Source organism: Loxodonta africana, chromosome 18, assembly GCF_030014295.1.
Source record: "Loxodonta africana isolate mLoxAfr1 chromosome 18, mLoxAfr1.hap2, whole genome shotgun sequence".
In the NCBI taxonomy this organism is placed as follows: Eukaryota; Metazoa; Chordata; class Mammalia; order Proboscidea; family Elephantidae; genus Loxodonta; species Loxodonta africana.
In genome coordinates, this window is record NC_087359.1 from 63,181,456 (window position 1) to 63,196,990 (window position 15,535).

At 50.7% G+C, this 15,535-nt stretch overlaps 1 protein-coding gene across 1 annotated transcript; it reads right to left on the reverse strand.

Annotated features, from left to right (window-relative positions):
* Window positions 1-2,963: 2,963 nt before the first annotated feature.
* On the reverse strand, window positions 2,964-11,378 carry TLCD2 (TLC domain containing 2). Its single transcript, XM_003416812.3, has 4 exons — window positions 5,908-11,378; window positions 5,616-5,698; window positions 5,323-5,405; window positions 2,964-4,775 (listed from the first exon to the last, which is right to left on the reverse strand). Exons 1-4 carry the CDS (start codon window positions 6,081-6,083, stop codon window positions 4,323-4,325), a joined length of 795 nt encoding a protein of 264 aa, XP_003416860.1. The 5' UTR covers window positions 6,084-11,378; the 3' UTR covers window positions 2,964-4,322.
* Between the last annotated feature and the right edge of the window lie 4,157 nt (window positions 11,379-15,535).

Below are 15,535 nucleotides of genomic sequence, written 5' to 3' on the forward strand. Positions count from 1 at the left end.
AGTAAAAAACTCAACCCATACTCACTTAAGCAGGTATGGCGAGTTTTGTGGCTCCTGTAACTGAATGGTACAGACAAGGCTCTGGCTTCAGGCCATCAACTGCTGTTAGAAATCTCTCTTCATTCCTTGAGTCCTCTTTTTCTCTGTTGGCTTTACAGTCAGGGAAGCTCTCTTAGATTTTACTGGGCTAGCAAGGCCAGCATCTTAGCCACAAGTTCTAGCAGAAGTCAAGGGACCAAGGCTCATAGGCTCTGCTTATGTCATAAGCTCCTTCCTGGGAAAGAGGACATAGTGTTCTGATTGGCTGGGCCTGGGTCACACGCCCATGAGGGGGACAGTGAAAGAAGGGTGGTTTTCAAAGGAAAACTCCCACACTGCTGGACATGCAAAAATGGCAGAAGTCTTGCCACAGGTGGTATGATAGAAAAAAAAAATGGGTTTGAGTCTAGGCTCAGCCACCAGCTAACTAGGTAAACAAACAAACAAAAAACCAATTGGCAACAACTCAGTTCTGACTCACGGCAACTGCCTGTGTTTCAGAGTTGAACTACGCATAGGGTTTTCAAGGGGTATGACCTTTCTGAGATAGATTGCCAGACCTTTCTTCTGAGGCGTCAATGGGTGGACTTGAACCACCAACCTTCCAGTTAGCAGTAGAGCACATTAACTGTTTGCACCACCCAGGGACTTCTGTATCTGATCCAAGTCTGTTGCCTTTGAGTTGATTCCAACTCATAGCGACCCTATCGGACAGAGTAGAACTGCCCCGTAGAGCTTCCAAGGAGCGCCTGGCAGGTTCAAGCTGCCAGCCCTTTGGTTAGCAGCGGTAGCACTTAACCACTATGCCACCAGGGTTTCCATACCTGATCCAGTGCCTTGTAAATCAGGACACCATTGGAGCCAAGCAAACTGTCCCAAAGTAACCACACTCACAAGAGGCTTATTAGTTATTTAAATAGCAATTTATTAATTTATAGCCAAGATAATGTTCTGAGACCATAAAGTATCAATGTTCCCCATCCAGGAAAACCCCTTCCCTATGTCAGAAGACAAATAATTCAACAGCAAGTAGCTCAGTAGGCATAGAGTTGGTCTTGAGGACCACTTTACCAGGCCATGGTAAGGTCTGACAAAGCATTGTCATGGTGATCGGACACATTGTACCAAATATAGTGCCTGCCAACCTCTGTATTGTGTTTTAGGTAAAAGTTTACAGAGCAAATTAGTTTCCTGTTCAACAAATTGTACACAAAGAGTTCCATGATATTGTTGCAATGCGCATACCGTATCAGCACTCTACCCCTTTCTGCCCTGGCTTCACTGTTACCTTTTGTCTGGTTTTCTACTCCTTCCTGTCTTTTCATCTTTACTTTTGAGCAAATGTTGCCCTTTTGCTCTCGAATAATTATTTGTTCTATGCAGCACGTTCTTTTCAGGTGTTATTATTTTATAGGCCTGTCTATTGCTTGGCTGGAAGGTGATTTCCAGGAATGGCTAAAGTTCCAAGTCAGAAGTGTGTCTTAGGGCTGTAGTCTCTGGGGTTCCTCCAGTCTCTATTAGGCCCGTAAATCTCGTCTTTTCTTATGAATTTGATTTTTTTTGTTCTACACTTTTCTCCTGCTCTGTCTTGGACCCTCTATTTTGATCCCAGAAACTCTGTATTTTTGAGTCTTCCTTTTCTAGGGTCCCTACTGACCATCTCTCTTTGATTCATATAATCTTTATCTGATCTACATGCCAGCTAATGAGATTCCCACTTCCTCAATTATAAGCACAATCCAATCCTACCTTCCCGAAATTTCACTGGGTCATGGTGATGGAAATTTGGGTATGACCCAAAAATGTTCCGTTGTACACTTACATCTTGCCCCCACTGGTGGCTAATCTCACCCTTCCTGCATGAGTTTTACTAGTTAATGCACAGAAACCACCATATTTCCCTAATGGGGGAATTGATGCCATCAAGTACTTCCAAGACAGGTCTTCACTTGGACCATAAATTTACAACAGAGGCAAAAGAAAAGGTATAGGGCTTGGAATAAATTAATATTGATCTCAACACATTCTTATGGGACAGATTCCTCACATGGATATGGATTTGTTACATTTCTTTTTCTTTGAAAACTCAAGACAGACAACATTTTTGTTAATCCAGGCATTCAGTTAAGATTGCTAATTGAGGTTAGAAGATACTACTTCTATTAAGAACAAACTCTGACAAAATTCTGTTTTGTTACTCTAACTCAACTTCCAATCTTTGCCTCTGTAGTTTTAGTCTCATTACATTTAAGGCTCTGGTCTTATTTTCTGCCAGGGTTTATCTATTTCTAGTTGTTGCAGTTTCTCCTCAGTCTCTATTTGTTATTTCTCCCCTTGGTGCCTCAGTTTTTATGACTCCATGTCTGGGATCCCCCATAATCCCTCTCTCTCATTTTTTTCCCCCATGTCTCCATTATTTCTTTTCACCTCCGTGTTCTCTCTTTTTCTTTGTTCCTTCATTTGGATATTTATTTAAGTATTCTGCCTTTCCCCCCTTTTTTTCTGTCTGCGATGTTCCTTTAATCCCTTTGCCTCTGCTTTTATTTCAGTTTACATCCCTGATTCTGACTTTTCCTTGTCTTCCTACCAGTCTCTGCCTATCAGCTACTGGCAGCCTCTGTCTTTGTGTTTTGCACTGTAGCTGTTTGTCCTTTGTCTTTCTTTCTGCCTGTCTTTAACGCCACGTATTGGCTGCTTCTGTCAATGAATCTTTCCCCTGACCACCGCCTCCGCCTTCTGCTTCTTAGCTCCTCTGACTAATCCCACCTTGTCTCTATTTCCACCTCCTCTCTTCTCTCACTCTGCTAATCTTTCTATCTGCCACCATTATACCTCCATCTCTCTTGAGCCTGCCTGTTCTTCCTTGTCGCTCACTCTCATTATTGCACTGTATAGACTATCTGTGCCTTCCACCCTTGGGGGCCCCTTCCTGTCAATCTTTATTTTTATTTTTCCTGTCATCTTTGTTTATGACGATTTTACCAATTTTATGACTTTGGTTTCTCTCAGCATTTATGACAGTCTTTCTTGATACTTGTGCCCAGGATTCTCTCTCTTTTGCCCTGTCTCCCCTATGCAATTAATCCTTCTTTTTCTATCTGCCCCTCAATCTATGTCTGTCTGTTTCTGTCATTCCCTTTGTCTTTCTCTGCCTCAGCTCCTTGGCAGGTTTTGTGTGTATGTGTTTTAATCCTCCTGTGTCTTGTTTTGCTCATGTATCTTTTCTGTGGAGGATTGAGGGTTATCCTTTTCTATCCATTGTTCAGTAGAACAGCAACTTAATCTGCTCTATACCTTCCATGTCCTGCCTAAAGAAGGTGGGGTCTCACCCATAAGAAAGAATGTAGTAGAAATGGCAGGGGGGAAGGAGAGCTTTTGGGTAAATCCCAGAAGAGGGTCAGCTATTCCTTAATCCCTCCGAAACTAAGAGGGAGTCTTCCTTCAACAGCTTCTGCCTCTGCCCTCATTCTTCCATGAAATCCCAGGACTAGAAAGATCCTACACTGGGCACCCAGGATGGGTGTTTAAGTCCCTTCTATGGCTTTGGAGTTCGATACTATGCTAAGAGGGCAGGCCTAGCCTCATGTTCACCTCTCTAAGAATCTGTATTTTCTTTGAAATGGCCAGATAATGCTAAAAGAAAAAGAAAAAGCTAGTTGCTGGACACAGTAGGACTAGGGTTAAGTACGAACACAATAGCATGGTTTTGAGGACCAGAAATATCACCCTCAATTACTGTGGCCCAGATTCTTCTGTCTCTTGGCAACTATTACTTCCATCTCTACTGGCTGCAGATGGCACTAGTTGTGCCCTCCTCCCACTGCCAGGATTTGGCCATAGGCGAGGTCTCTCTTCCCTCTGACTCCTCCCCCTTTATACCAGAAGTGTCTGATCCTAGCAAAACCTCATCTTCCCTCATCTATCCCTATACTAATGCAAAGGTTTCCATTCCCATTGGCAGTTTCTTCCAGCTTCATGCTTCCCACCACCCGTTAGTGGTGGCACTGGCTGTACCTCTTGAGTTAGTCTGCCGGAAAGAGTGGTCATTTGATGACAGAATCCCGTGAACAAAATCCCAGGTTCCTGCCCACCTACAAACATTAGCTTTTCTTCTCAGATCCTAGGAATGTGGGAGGGTGTGAGTTAGCTGGAAGAGGAACTGAGACACTGAAAATCCAGCCCAGCCCTTACCCCAATGGGGGAATGTACAGTAAAGACCACCACCTCCTTGTCCTGGTGGCTCCTCCACCAGGGCTAGCAGAAGAGAGGCCTGTGGCTTCTCTCTAGTCTTTCAGGCTGAAAGTGGAATTGTCCCTGTGGTCAGGGCTGGTAGGCTCATCATCACAATATGTTCTGATTTCATTGTGCCCAGGGGTGGATGGGCAGGGCTGAGACCGCAGGTCATCACTGACCTGAATGTGGACACCCAGCGTGATGCTCATGGCGCCCACAGTGACCAGACCAGTTCCACCAAGGACAACCAGAGCAGAAGGCACCTGGTGGTGCTGCTGGAACAGCCACAGGCTCATCGACCCTAGCGGCACCAGGCGGAAGAGGGCCAGGGTAGCCAGGGTGGCCCAGCTGGCCACGCTGAAGGCCAAGGATGGGGCCTGGTGAGAAAGCAGTAGCAACTCGCGCAGGTGCAGGCAGGCAGAATTCAGCTCCAGGAGTAGAGACACCATGGAGAAGCCCACACAGTGGCCAGAGAGAACAGTGGTGCTGAGGCAGCTTGCTACCTGGGAGCCGAGGTCAGAAGTCAGACGATCTTTCAGGCCCTGCCACCCATTGTATCCCAATATCACAAGCCTTTATGAAAGGGGCTCCCAAGCATTTTGAGGGACCCCCCCCCCAAAGTATGTAGCCTTTATTTATTCTCACTTCAGGGAACAATCCTTGCATAGAATGGAAGCAGCAAGGGGCTGCCTCGCCCTGAGGCTGTAGCACCTGCTCAGTACCCCCTAACTTCCATTTCTGGCTTTCATGTCCCATCCCCACTTCCTGGGGCTACCTCTTTTCAGAAAAAAAACTTTATATTCAATGCTTCCGCAATTGGCTGGACACTTGTGCCAGATCCAGGCTTCTTAGGCAGTGCTCAGACTCCCAGCTGTGGCTGGCAGACAACCCCCTCTCCCTCACCCAATTCAGCCCAAGATGGTAAGAATCAAACTCCGCTAGGGTCAGAGGCTCTCTGGGAAGCCAGAGGGCAGAAAGCTGAAGAGAGATTGGGGGCCCCAAGCTGGGCATGCCTCCCTTCCTGTCTTGCCTCTCCCTTCAGAGTCTCACCACTAAATGGTGACAGAGCAGGTCCCAGGCCTGGCCCAAGGTCTGGTTCTGCAGTATATCAGCTCCATCAGCCAGAAAATAACCTGTGGGCATGAGAGAATGGGGAAGGCATCAGGCGCGGAGAGGAATTCCCACTCCCCTTTTTCTGGTTCTTCAGTTTTCCTCAGTAAAGCCGCCAAAAAAAAAAAACCATTTAACACCAGTAGGAGAGGAAGAAGGGGATCTGAAATGACCACTGGAAGGTTGCCCTCTGCCCCCGCACCCCCACAGGCCACCCTTCCCAGAAGACTCACCCACAGATACAGCCACTAGCGCCAGGGCCCAGGGCGGGTGGCTATGAATTGGGTCGGTGGCCATCTGAGAGTACAGCGACAGCCTGGGGGAGATGGGGAAGCGATGGTCAGTGTTGCGGAAACCTTGACCCCATTCTCCCGTTGTGCACGCCCTCCCACCCATCCACTCCTCCACCCTCGTCTGACTCTCAAGGTCTTGCATCAATTCTACAAGCGCCTGCCGGGTCTTCTAATCTCAGTCTTCCATTCTTTATCCCCGCCCTGGTGCCTCCCAAACTCCCAAGTTCCGCACCCGAGCAGCGCCCTGGCCCCCACGAGCAAGCTGTGCACCAGAGAGAGACAGATGTTCTGCCACTTCCAACGGTCTTGAGCAGCTGATCCAGGCGTGGGCAGCAGCTGCAGCCCCCGGTGGAGCCCCCGGAAAGCGGCGAAGGACGCGCCTGTCACGAGGAGCCCCGAGGACGCCATGGCGTGGCGGCCGGGTTAGGTTTGGACCACTCCCGTTTGTCCCTGAGCTCTCCGCCGGGGCGCATCCAACAACCCCCGCAGGGAGTGGGCGCTCGCTTCCCTGCAGGGGTGCGTCTCGGGGCTCCCCCGCCTGCCCCGCCTTCGGAATCTGCGGTAACTTTTACGGGGATCAGCCACGCCCCCATGCCTCTGTTGAGCGGTGATTGGAGCAGCAGTGGGGCCACCACCCCTGGAGCCACGGCAACTGATCGCGTCCCGCCCTAGCGGAGGATCGGTTTGGGGGCTCCAGGGGCCCCAGCCGTGCAACTTCAGGGCTCAGGGGGACTCCCGGGCTGTCGATAGGGGTCTCCCCGCAAATCCAAGCGTCCGGAGCCCCATGGAGTTCCAGAAATGGATCACTGGTCTAGCTTTGCCAGACGCTGCGAGGGCCCCACACCACCAACTTTTCACTTTCTTTCTTCACTTCCTAACCTCTCACCTGCTGCTCGTCCCTCCCATCCTACTCTACAGCCCCGAGGGCAGAGGCGAGAGCAACCCATCCCACTTGCTTAAATCTCGCCATCCTATGTCCCCCATCACCTTGCCAGTTGTTGGGGGAAGTGGCACCTCAGTTCTACAGTCACCGGCCTCCCGACGTTTCCAGACCCACAATACACTCCACAATTCCAGGAGCTCTACCCTTTTTTACCTCTGAAATGCAACAACAGCTCCCTGTTTTGGAGCAGAGACCCACTGGGGATCTCCCCCAATCTTTTTTTTTTTTTGTCCTACAGGGGTGCTTTAAGAGGAAGGGGAAGGCAAAAGGAAATCACTCATAACCATAGTCCTGAAAGGTGCCCCTTTCACCACGGTTTGGTACCTGTTAGGTGGGTAAGAGAAATCTCTCTTCTAATTTAAGGGGGGCAAGGCAAGGTTGCACAGCGTCACCAGGTGGGGGCAGAATCAGGAGAGAAAAACAAAGGCCCACACTGCCTTCAGCAGTAGGACAGTTAGGATCCTAGAACCCTTCAGCCTCTCCCAACTCCCTACCCCCTGAAGGGTGGCAAGTTTTCAATGTTTTCCTCCTTTCTTCCTCTACACCTCTTTAGCTGGCTGACAGGCAGCAATTCAGAAAGCTATTTCCTGTGAGAGGGTGGGTTCCAGCTACTCCAAAAGAATTAAGTGCATAAACCAATAGCCACGCCCCGAAAAACATTCTCATAATCTCCTTCCTCCATCAAAACCCACTAAGACCAACATTCTCATAACCTCCTTCCTCCATCAACACTCAATAAGACCAAGAGGCCAGGGGCATCCCTCCATTTTTCTAAACCCACCTCTTCAAAGGTTTTAAAAATTAACACTGATTTTGTAAAAATTTTATTATACAAGAGCTGTACATGATTAATGTAGAAAATTTGGAAATTAAAGAAAAACACAAAGAAGAAAATTACAATTACTTTATTCCACAATTAACATTTTGGAGCATATCCTCAGTCTTTTTTGATATTTATACAAGTATTTTTAAAAACAAATTTAGATCCCATAATACACCCTATTTTTATAACCATTTTAATATTCAAGGAACATTTTTCTTCCTAGACAAATGTTCTTCTACATGACTTTTAATGGCTGCACAGTACTTCACCATCTGGATATATATACAATAATTTACTTAAGCAATCCCTATTGCAAATTTTCATTACAGAAATGAATTCCCAAACAGTTGCTTCCCATTTTTCTCTACAGCAACGCTGAGATGAACACCTTATACCTAGAACCTTCATTATTTTCTTAGGCTAAATTCCCAAGTGTAGAATTACTAGGTCAAAGACCCTGGGAACTTTTAGGGCGTTTGATCCATATTACCACACCTCTATCCAAGCAGGCTGTCCCAGTTTCTACTCCCATATGACATGTAAAGGAGTGTCATTTCAGCAGTGCTTTGCCAACATTGGGTCTCCTTTTTTTCTATTACAGTTTGCTGAGGGAAAAATGCTTTCAAGCCGATTTGCCTTTCTTCAATCACTAATGAAGCATACGTTTTTTTTTTTTCCCTGTGGTTTTACTCATTTGAATTTCTTTTAAGAATTTCTGGTACATGTCCTTTTACAGCTGGCTCTTGCTCTTTGAGCTGCTCATTTAAAAATTACAGGGAAGAGGTAGAAGCAGGAAGGTGAAGCTAGAGAACACTTTATTTAATCTGGTTCCATGCCTCAGGAAGGCAAAAAGACTGGAGAGAAGTGGGGAATGAAGTAGGAGATGACTGGAAGACCCTCCTGGGGTGTTTATGGCCTTAAAGGGCCCCCTCTGTGGGGTGCTTGGGCAGGACCCTGTGCTCTCCAGGTCTGGTGCTTCACTGGCTTTCTGCCTGCCTCTGTGTTCCCAGGCTGCCCCTCCACACCTCTGCTCCACGATGCGTCAAGATGGCAGGGCCACATGCACAGGGCTGGAAAGACGCTGCAGCCAGTGAAGTGAGGAGGGGAAGAAAGGACAGAAGCAATGTCCAGGGACAGAGCAATCTTTGTTAAGCCTCAGTCTACCCACCCACTCTCCCACAGTCCCACACACAGGTCCTTCTCCTTCAGCTTAGGGTGAGTTCAATGGTCTACTCTCCCCTAAACCTTTCAACTTCTCAGTTTCTGAAGATTAGGACCCAGCTCCCTGCACACCTCCAACCTCCCTCCCCCAAAACAGAACAAAGCTTCCTGTAGCCCTTGAACTTGGCCGCTTTCAGGTAGGGGGACTGGGCTAAGGCTAAATCACATCAGAGCTTGAGCCTGAGAGTGAGAGGAACTGGGGGCAGCAGGGAGGTGAGAATTTCCTGCCTGCACAGGCCTACGCTGAGTTTCACACACAATCCTGGAAAGGAACATGAGGGAAGAAACAGAGCAGCTGCAACTGGAACCCCATCTGGGGCTGTGGTCGTGCTCTAGGTAGCAGGAGAAACCTGGGACCACCCTTGCAGGGTAGGAAGTCAGCATAGTGATGGAGCTTCCATTAGCCCCATTGTTCTACTCCTGGGCACCACTGCCCTAAGAGCTCCTGGGGTCAGGGTCAGGGGCAGCGGAGGGTAATAGCTTACATGAAAAGCTATTTTATTCCCATCCACAGGGGGAGGAGAGCCCAGGCTCTGAGTCTGACAACTGGGCTTCTGATTCTCTCATGCATACTCATCTGTGTGATTCCCCATCTCAAGGGTCCAGGTGTATACGAGTACCTCTGAATCTAATGTGGGTCAGTCTAAAGAAATACAGAAAAAGGTAACATAAGAGTTTCAGAATCACCTTTATTTGAAGCATACACTTATTTTTGGACCTCACTGGAAAGGCCAGTGGGGAAGAATGAGGGATAAGGGAGGAGGGTCAAGAAGGAAATCTGGGTAAAGGAGTAGACAGATTTCTTCTCCCTACTTCTTCCTGTTGTTACCCAAAGATTGACTAACCTTGTGTAGTTAGAGCTGTCTACTCTCCAATTCAGCTAGGGTCTCCAATCTCAAACTGCTCTCTTACAGGGCCAATGTGGGTGAAGGCTCCTCAAATGAGTAGAGTTTCCATCCTCAAAACATATCATCACCCCCACTGCTCAGACCTTCTCAGCCCCAGTTCTGTCACCTTCCAGATGATGGAAAAGAAGCTCCTCCTCCTCCTTGAAGCCAGGGGCAGAGGGCAACAGTTCTTCAACTGGCAGCTTTAGCTGGGTCAGGACATAAAGCTTGCCACTGAAGAACTACTGCGGCTCAGCCAGGTGAGGATGTGGGAGGTAGTGGGTCCTAGAAGGAAGGAGAAGACAAATGCGAAAGACCTGAGCAGGGCATGTCACAGGGACACTGTCCCACTGCCTATCAAAGCCTACCCCAGCAGACCTTCAACCTGGTAATGAGGGTTCTTGGCTCTGACCTGGGCCTGCAAGAGCTGTTAAGCTTCATGGAGAAGCAATAGGAAGCTTTAAGCATACTTCCCTTGTTCCTCTTCCCAGAAATGGAGGCTACAGAATCCCAGGCCTGCTCTCACCCCACTGCCCCAGCAATTCACCAAGGTCCCTGCCTCCTCAGTGTTCCTAGCCAGAGAGGGCAGGACCTGAGACCTTGGACATCACCAGCTACCCAGACAGTAGGTGAGAAGTTATACTTCAGGTCCAGAAATTTGAGTTCAGTGATCAGCCCAGCTGACTTGTTCCCAGAGAATTCAGCTGGAAGGAGAGTTTTGGGGGCCTAAATCTGGGAAGGAGCGAGGAAGGGAGGAGGTCTAGAGTTTGGAAGATGGTCAGCAGAGACTCCTGGGACTGTGAGGGAGAGGACAGTGGACCAAGGGCTGGAAGGGAGGGAAGTATGGGTAGGGTGGTTGGGCAGCTTCCCCAGGACTCTCAGATGCCAGGCATTCCGCTTGCGCATTCCGGGTACATCTGGTATGAATTCCAGGCTGTCTGCCGTCCCCTCCATGTCTGAACTTTGTTCCAAGTTCCAAGCCCCGCCCCCACAGTTCCAACGCATGAATCAGCAGGAAAAGCCAGGCCCTGCAGCATGGCCCAGGGAGGGGGCTGGGGGCGTGGCAGGCTTGAGGGCTGTGAGCTAGGGAGGGCGGATCTATGCTGACACTCAGTCCAAGGGCATGGCCCATGCCAGAGTGAGGGGCCAATGTGATCCTGCCTTGGAATCTCTATACTCAGAGGGGAGGAAAGACTAGGGTGGGGGTGGGGGTGGGGACTTTCAAATCCCAAAACCCTCTTGGGAGGGATGAACTTTGTGGTATTTTTCTTCCCTCAGGTGACCGGTCCAACTCTGCCTGACTCCCCTGTCTAAGACAGCTCTGTTCAGCCCACAGGACTCAGCGGCTGGCAAGTCTGTGCCAAGCAGGTGCCCTTGGCTGCAGGGCGGGGTGGGTCCAGGGCACTGACCCTCTAACCAGCTGCTCCATCAACCCGCTGGCATCCTGACAGCCCTTAGCCCAGTCTGACAACCGGGATGACAGACCAAAAGAGTTGGAAGCTGGAGGGCAGAGGGGGATAGCCTAGCCGGCGGCCGTGGGGAGGGGCCAAGAGTTGGCCGAGGGGGGGGAGAATGAAAGCCCAGTGATGACTAACCCAGGCGCCCCACCCAGCCAGCCGGCTTCACAGGCCGTCAGGGCCAGGCCTGGACTAGGGGCCCCACAACCGGACAGGCTGGGGGGAGGTGCAGAGGTGACCTTCCCTCAGCCCAAGACGGCCAGTTAGGCTGGGGAAAGGGGGTTAGAGTTTCCAGGCCCTCCTCCTGCCCGCTCCCCCCCTCAACCGCGAGAAACCCTAACCTTTGGGTTGCATAAGGCCCCCGCACCGCCGCCCCCTACTCCTCTCCCCTCCCCCCTTACATAACATCCCCTGGAGAGAACGAGAGGAGGGGCCGGCCCGCCCAGCGACCCCTTCCCTGCCAGGGCGCTAAACTGGCCCTGACCCAGGGAGCGCGGGTAGAGGCAAAGCACCTCCCCCCAACCACCCAGTCCAGATTCTCCCAGGCTGGGAGGCTAATTCCTGAAGCCTATGGCCGGAGGGGGCCGGGGTTAGCCTCCCCCAGTCCTCCTGCCCCTCGGCTTCCTCCCAGCTATTCTGCAAGACCGCCTGCCACGACTCATGTCCCGGACTCTTTCTTTCAACCTCCTGACACACTACTCCAGCCAGCCCAGGTCCCTCCCCGGGAGCGCTCCTGCCCCCGCCGCCCCCTCTCCCCTCCCCCAGAAGGGCAGGGTGTGGTCGCCAGGACCCTACTTTCCCCCATCATCCTGTTACCCCAGTTCCCCCCTGTGCGACCGGGTCCCCAGCTCACACCCACCTGGTGCTGGGTGGGGGGGTGCTGAGGTTACGGAGCAAACCAGTACGTCCACTCCCCACGGTCGGCGGCGCTGTCTCTTCCCAGCGCCCAGAACACACCGGCTCCAGTCTCCGATCAGCTGGCGGCGTCGTGACGCACGAGCTGCGCTTGCACCACCCTGGGCCAATCACCGCCCACTGTTGGGCAGCATGACCACACCCATTTGGGGGCACCAGTACTTCGCCTTGGTCCCGCCCCTCCGGCTGTCTTTGCCTGATTGGCAAGGAGGCCACCCCTTCGCCTAGTGGAGTTACGCTAAACCACGCCCATCAATTCACGAACTGACCAATAGGTGAAAGGGTGTGGCCGAGCCCTCCGCCTAAGCTACTTGCTTTGAAGAGCGCTACGTCAAACCAGAGCTCTGAGGAGTAGAAGGAAGTAAAGGCGTGTGTATTTGCAATGCATACTGGTTAGTGTAGTTCTCGGTCTGACAGCCTCTTTCCCAGAATCCAGCGCGCTATGTGAGTTGGCATTTTTAAACGGAGCTCTGGGTATATCCCGGCGAAGTCCTTAAAGGGCTACGGCCCCTCCTTTTTGGGGCTGTGAGTGCTTCTTTTAGACGACCCCAAAACTGACTCGCTGGCCTCCTTAGGAGGCGAGCTCTGTAACGGAAAGGCGGAGCAGGCGAAGCAGCAGCAGTGGGGAGAGTAGTAGGTGGAAATCGGCCCCCAGGGCGGCAGAGACACCTCCACTGGATGAGAACTTCTGAGGGCTTTTGGGGAAGGAAAGGATTGCCCGACTCGCCCAGCTTCAGCTTTCATTGGAGAGTCCTAGTCCTCTCCTCCAGGGGACCCCTTCCTAGCCAAAGGAGCCTTTTCTTGTAGAAGATGTCTCGTTCCAGACGAAGACGACCCAGCCCAGAGTCTCTTAAGATATATAGCACAGTCCTCACCTGAGGGTAGAGGGAAGACTTCTGGTCACTCAGGCAAGGACGGTGCCAAAGTGCTGTTGGTCAGTAACCCCATCCTATGGTTAGCCTCCCATTCGGTCCCGCCCTCCTGAAGCTTTTCACTGACTCAAGCCTACTTAGGGAAGCGATTTCAAAGGTGGAGACCTATGAGGAGGGTGCTCCTTCCCCAGGGACCAATCAGAGCCTAGAGGGGCGGGGGATGGGCAAAAACTGAAATGAACCCAATGACTTAGCAAAAGCTGCGGAACTGCTTACTTAAAGGGGAAACTCTGGGTCCTCCCTCATCATTGCCCTCCCCCATACCCCCCCACCGCCTCCATCAACTAGGAAGAAAGTGTAGACGAGCATCCATGACTTTTACATAAGCTCGAAATTGGCTGTGAGCTTGACTTAGCCAGAGGGATGGAGCCTAGAGTGAGAGAGTCCCTTCTGGGTTAAATACCGGCTCTGCTAGGTAATGGCTACAGCTCCTTAAAAAACCCCAACCCAGTTGTGGCTACAGCTCCTTGAAGCTCCAGAATTCTGAGCCGGCGTTCGGAGCATTGTGCCTTTAAGGAAACTTCCTGCCATCCGCCCCAGTAACAGCTGATTGTTGGAAAGTGTGACCTCAGGGGACGAATCAGCTGTTACCACATCCTCCTCCCTGTCTTCCCTCCTCCATCCTTTTATCCTTCCCCCTACCCCCACCATAAATGGTGAGGGAAGGAAGGTGATGGGACCCCAAATATGAAGGACCTGATAGTTTTTCCTTCTCTTTCCTGCCCCATCTGCTTATTAGTTCTTCAGAGGTTCATGAGCTTGGAACAAGAGGTATTTCCTGTCGGTATGGTCAACTCAGATCTGCCCTCCCTGGTCTAGTGGGCCGGCCAGTAGTGGGGAGGCCCACATAGATGGCTGGCTGAGTGTGTGGGTGCTGCAGGACTGGGTAGGGGGTGGTGGTTTACAATGAAGCTGGTGACCATGCCTAGCTGGGGGAGAGGAATGGTTGTGGAAAGCAAGCCCTGGGGCAAGAACCCTGCTGCCCCCTACTATCTGCTCAAGTTCCCCTCTTCCTCTTCACAGGCCTGCTAAGGGGATCTCCTGGTTTTGTCCATTCACTCCACTTCTAACTGTTCTCAGAAGCCACTTGGCCCTTGGCTGCTCCATTTTTTACTCTCATGGATACCTTGCCCACCAACCCTCCCTCCTCTATAGTGAACGTGCTAAGGTGGTGCTTCCCAGGGGTTGCAGGTGGGACACGCTGGCCCCAGGAGCCAGGGACTTTGACTAGGAACTCCTGCACGAAGACTCAGGTAAATATTTTCCCTTAGCCCTGAGCCAGGCGTCAGGGTCACTCCAGGACAAACTTAGTGTGAAGTCCCAGGACTGACTTGGCAAGGTTGGGGGAAACTGAGCAGGGCCCTGGCCAAGTCTCACCAGCTGCCCCTATTCCCCATTATCCTAGCATGGAAATCCCATCCCCTTCCCAACCAAGGCCCTGAGGGTAGGCCCTTCCTCATTTTGCTCTGCCCACTCTCCTCCTCCCTTCCAAAAAACACAGGCTTTTGACTCAGGGGTTTTCAACTCAAGCACTATTGACATTTTGGGCCTGATAATTTTTTGTTGTGGGGGGTGTCCTGTGTATGGTAGGATCTTTAGTAAGCATCTCTGGCCTCTACTTAGTAGATGCCAGAAACAACCCCTCCTCCCCAGACAGGACAATTAATTATCTCTATCTCCAGATGTTGCCAAATATCCCCTGGGGGCCAAATCCACACCCAGTTGAGAACCACAGAGTTAGACAGCCTCGGTTTAAATCCCAGCTGTGAACTTTTTAAACATACTTAACCTCTCTGAGCCTCAATTTCTTCATTTATAAAATTGAGTGCATAATACATTCACGGTTTGTTTTAAGGGTTTAAAAAGATTGTTTGAAAATACCTAGCACAGTACTTGGCACACTGGCCCAGAGCTGGTGCAGTAAATATTAGTATCCTTTACTTCTCTCCCTGCCAGATCAGCAAGAGCTGACCTCACTCAGCCTGGGCTGACTGCCGGAGCAGCTGCAGCCTCCCTCCCTGACTAACCAAGCCATGACCTCCACGAAACCCAGTATTGAGGGTGGTGAAAAGAGTTGGTCTCAGATTCCCCAAAGCCCAAGGATTCCTGGGTTAAAATCTAGGAGGAGCTTTTGTGGGGACAGAAAAAATACAAACCCATTGCTGTCGAGTCACTTCTGACTCATGGCAACCTCATGTGTTATAGAGTAGAATCGAGCTCCGTGCAGGGGCTTTGCGAGAGAAAGACCTGGCAAATTGCTTCTGTAAAGATGACAGCCAAGAAAACCCTATGGAGCAGTTCTGCTCTGTCACATGGGGTTGCTATGAGTCAAAATCAACTTGAAGGCACCCAATTACAACAACAACAATCCTTATGACAGCAGATTGCCAGGCCTTTCTTTCACGGCCCCACTGGTTGGGTTTGAACTGCAAACCATTTGGGCCACCCAGACACCTTTGTGTGGGGAGGGAGAGGGAAATTATAGGGATTTTATAGAGCATTACTTTTCAAGGTGTGGCCTGCAGATTGCCTACATTAGATTCATGGGTCTTACCCCAGAGTACTGAATCAGAAGTACACCCTGAAGTTTGTGAAAACCACTGCTCCAGGGTTTGGACCAGAGAGGGTGTTGGTGTTCCAGAAATCTTAGTGTACCCTGCATTGCAAGGACACCCCTATTCA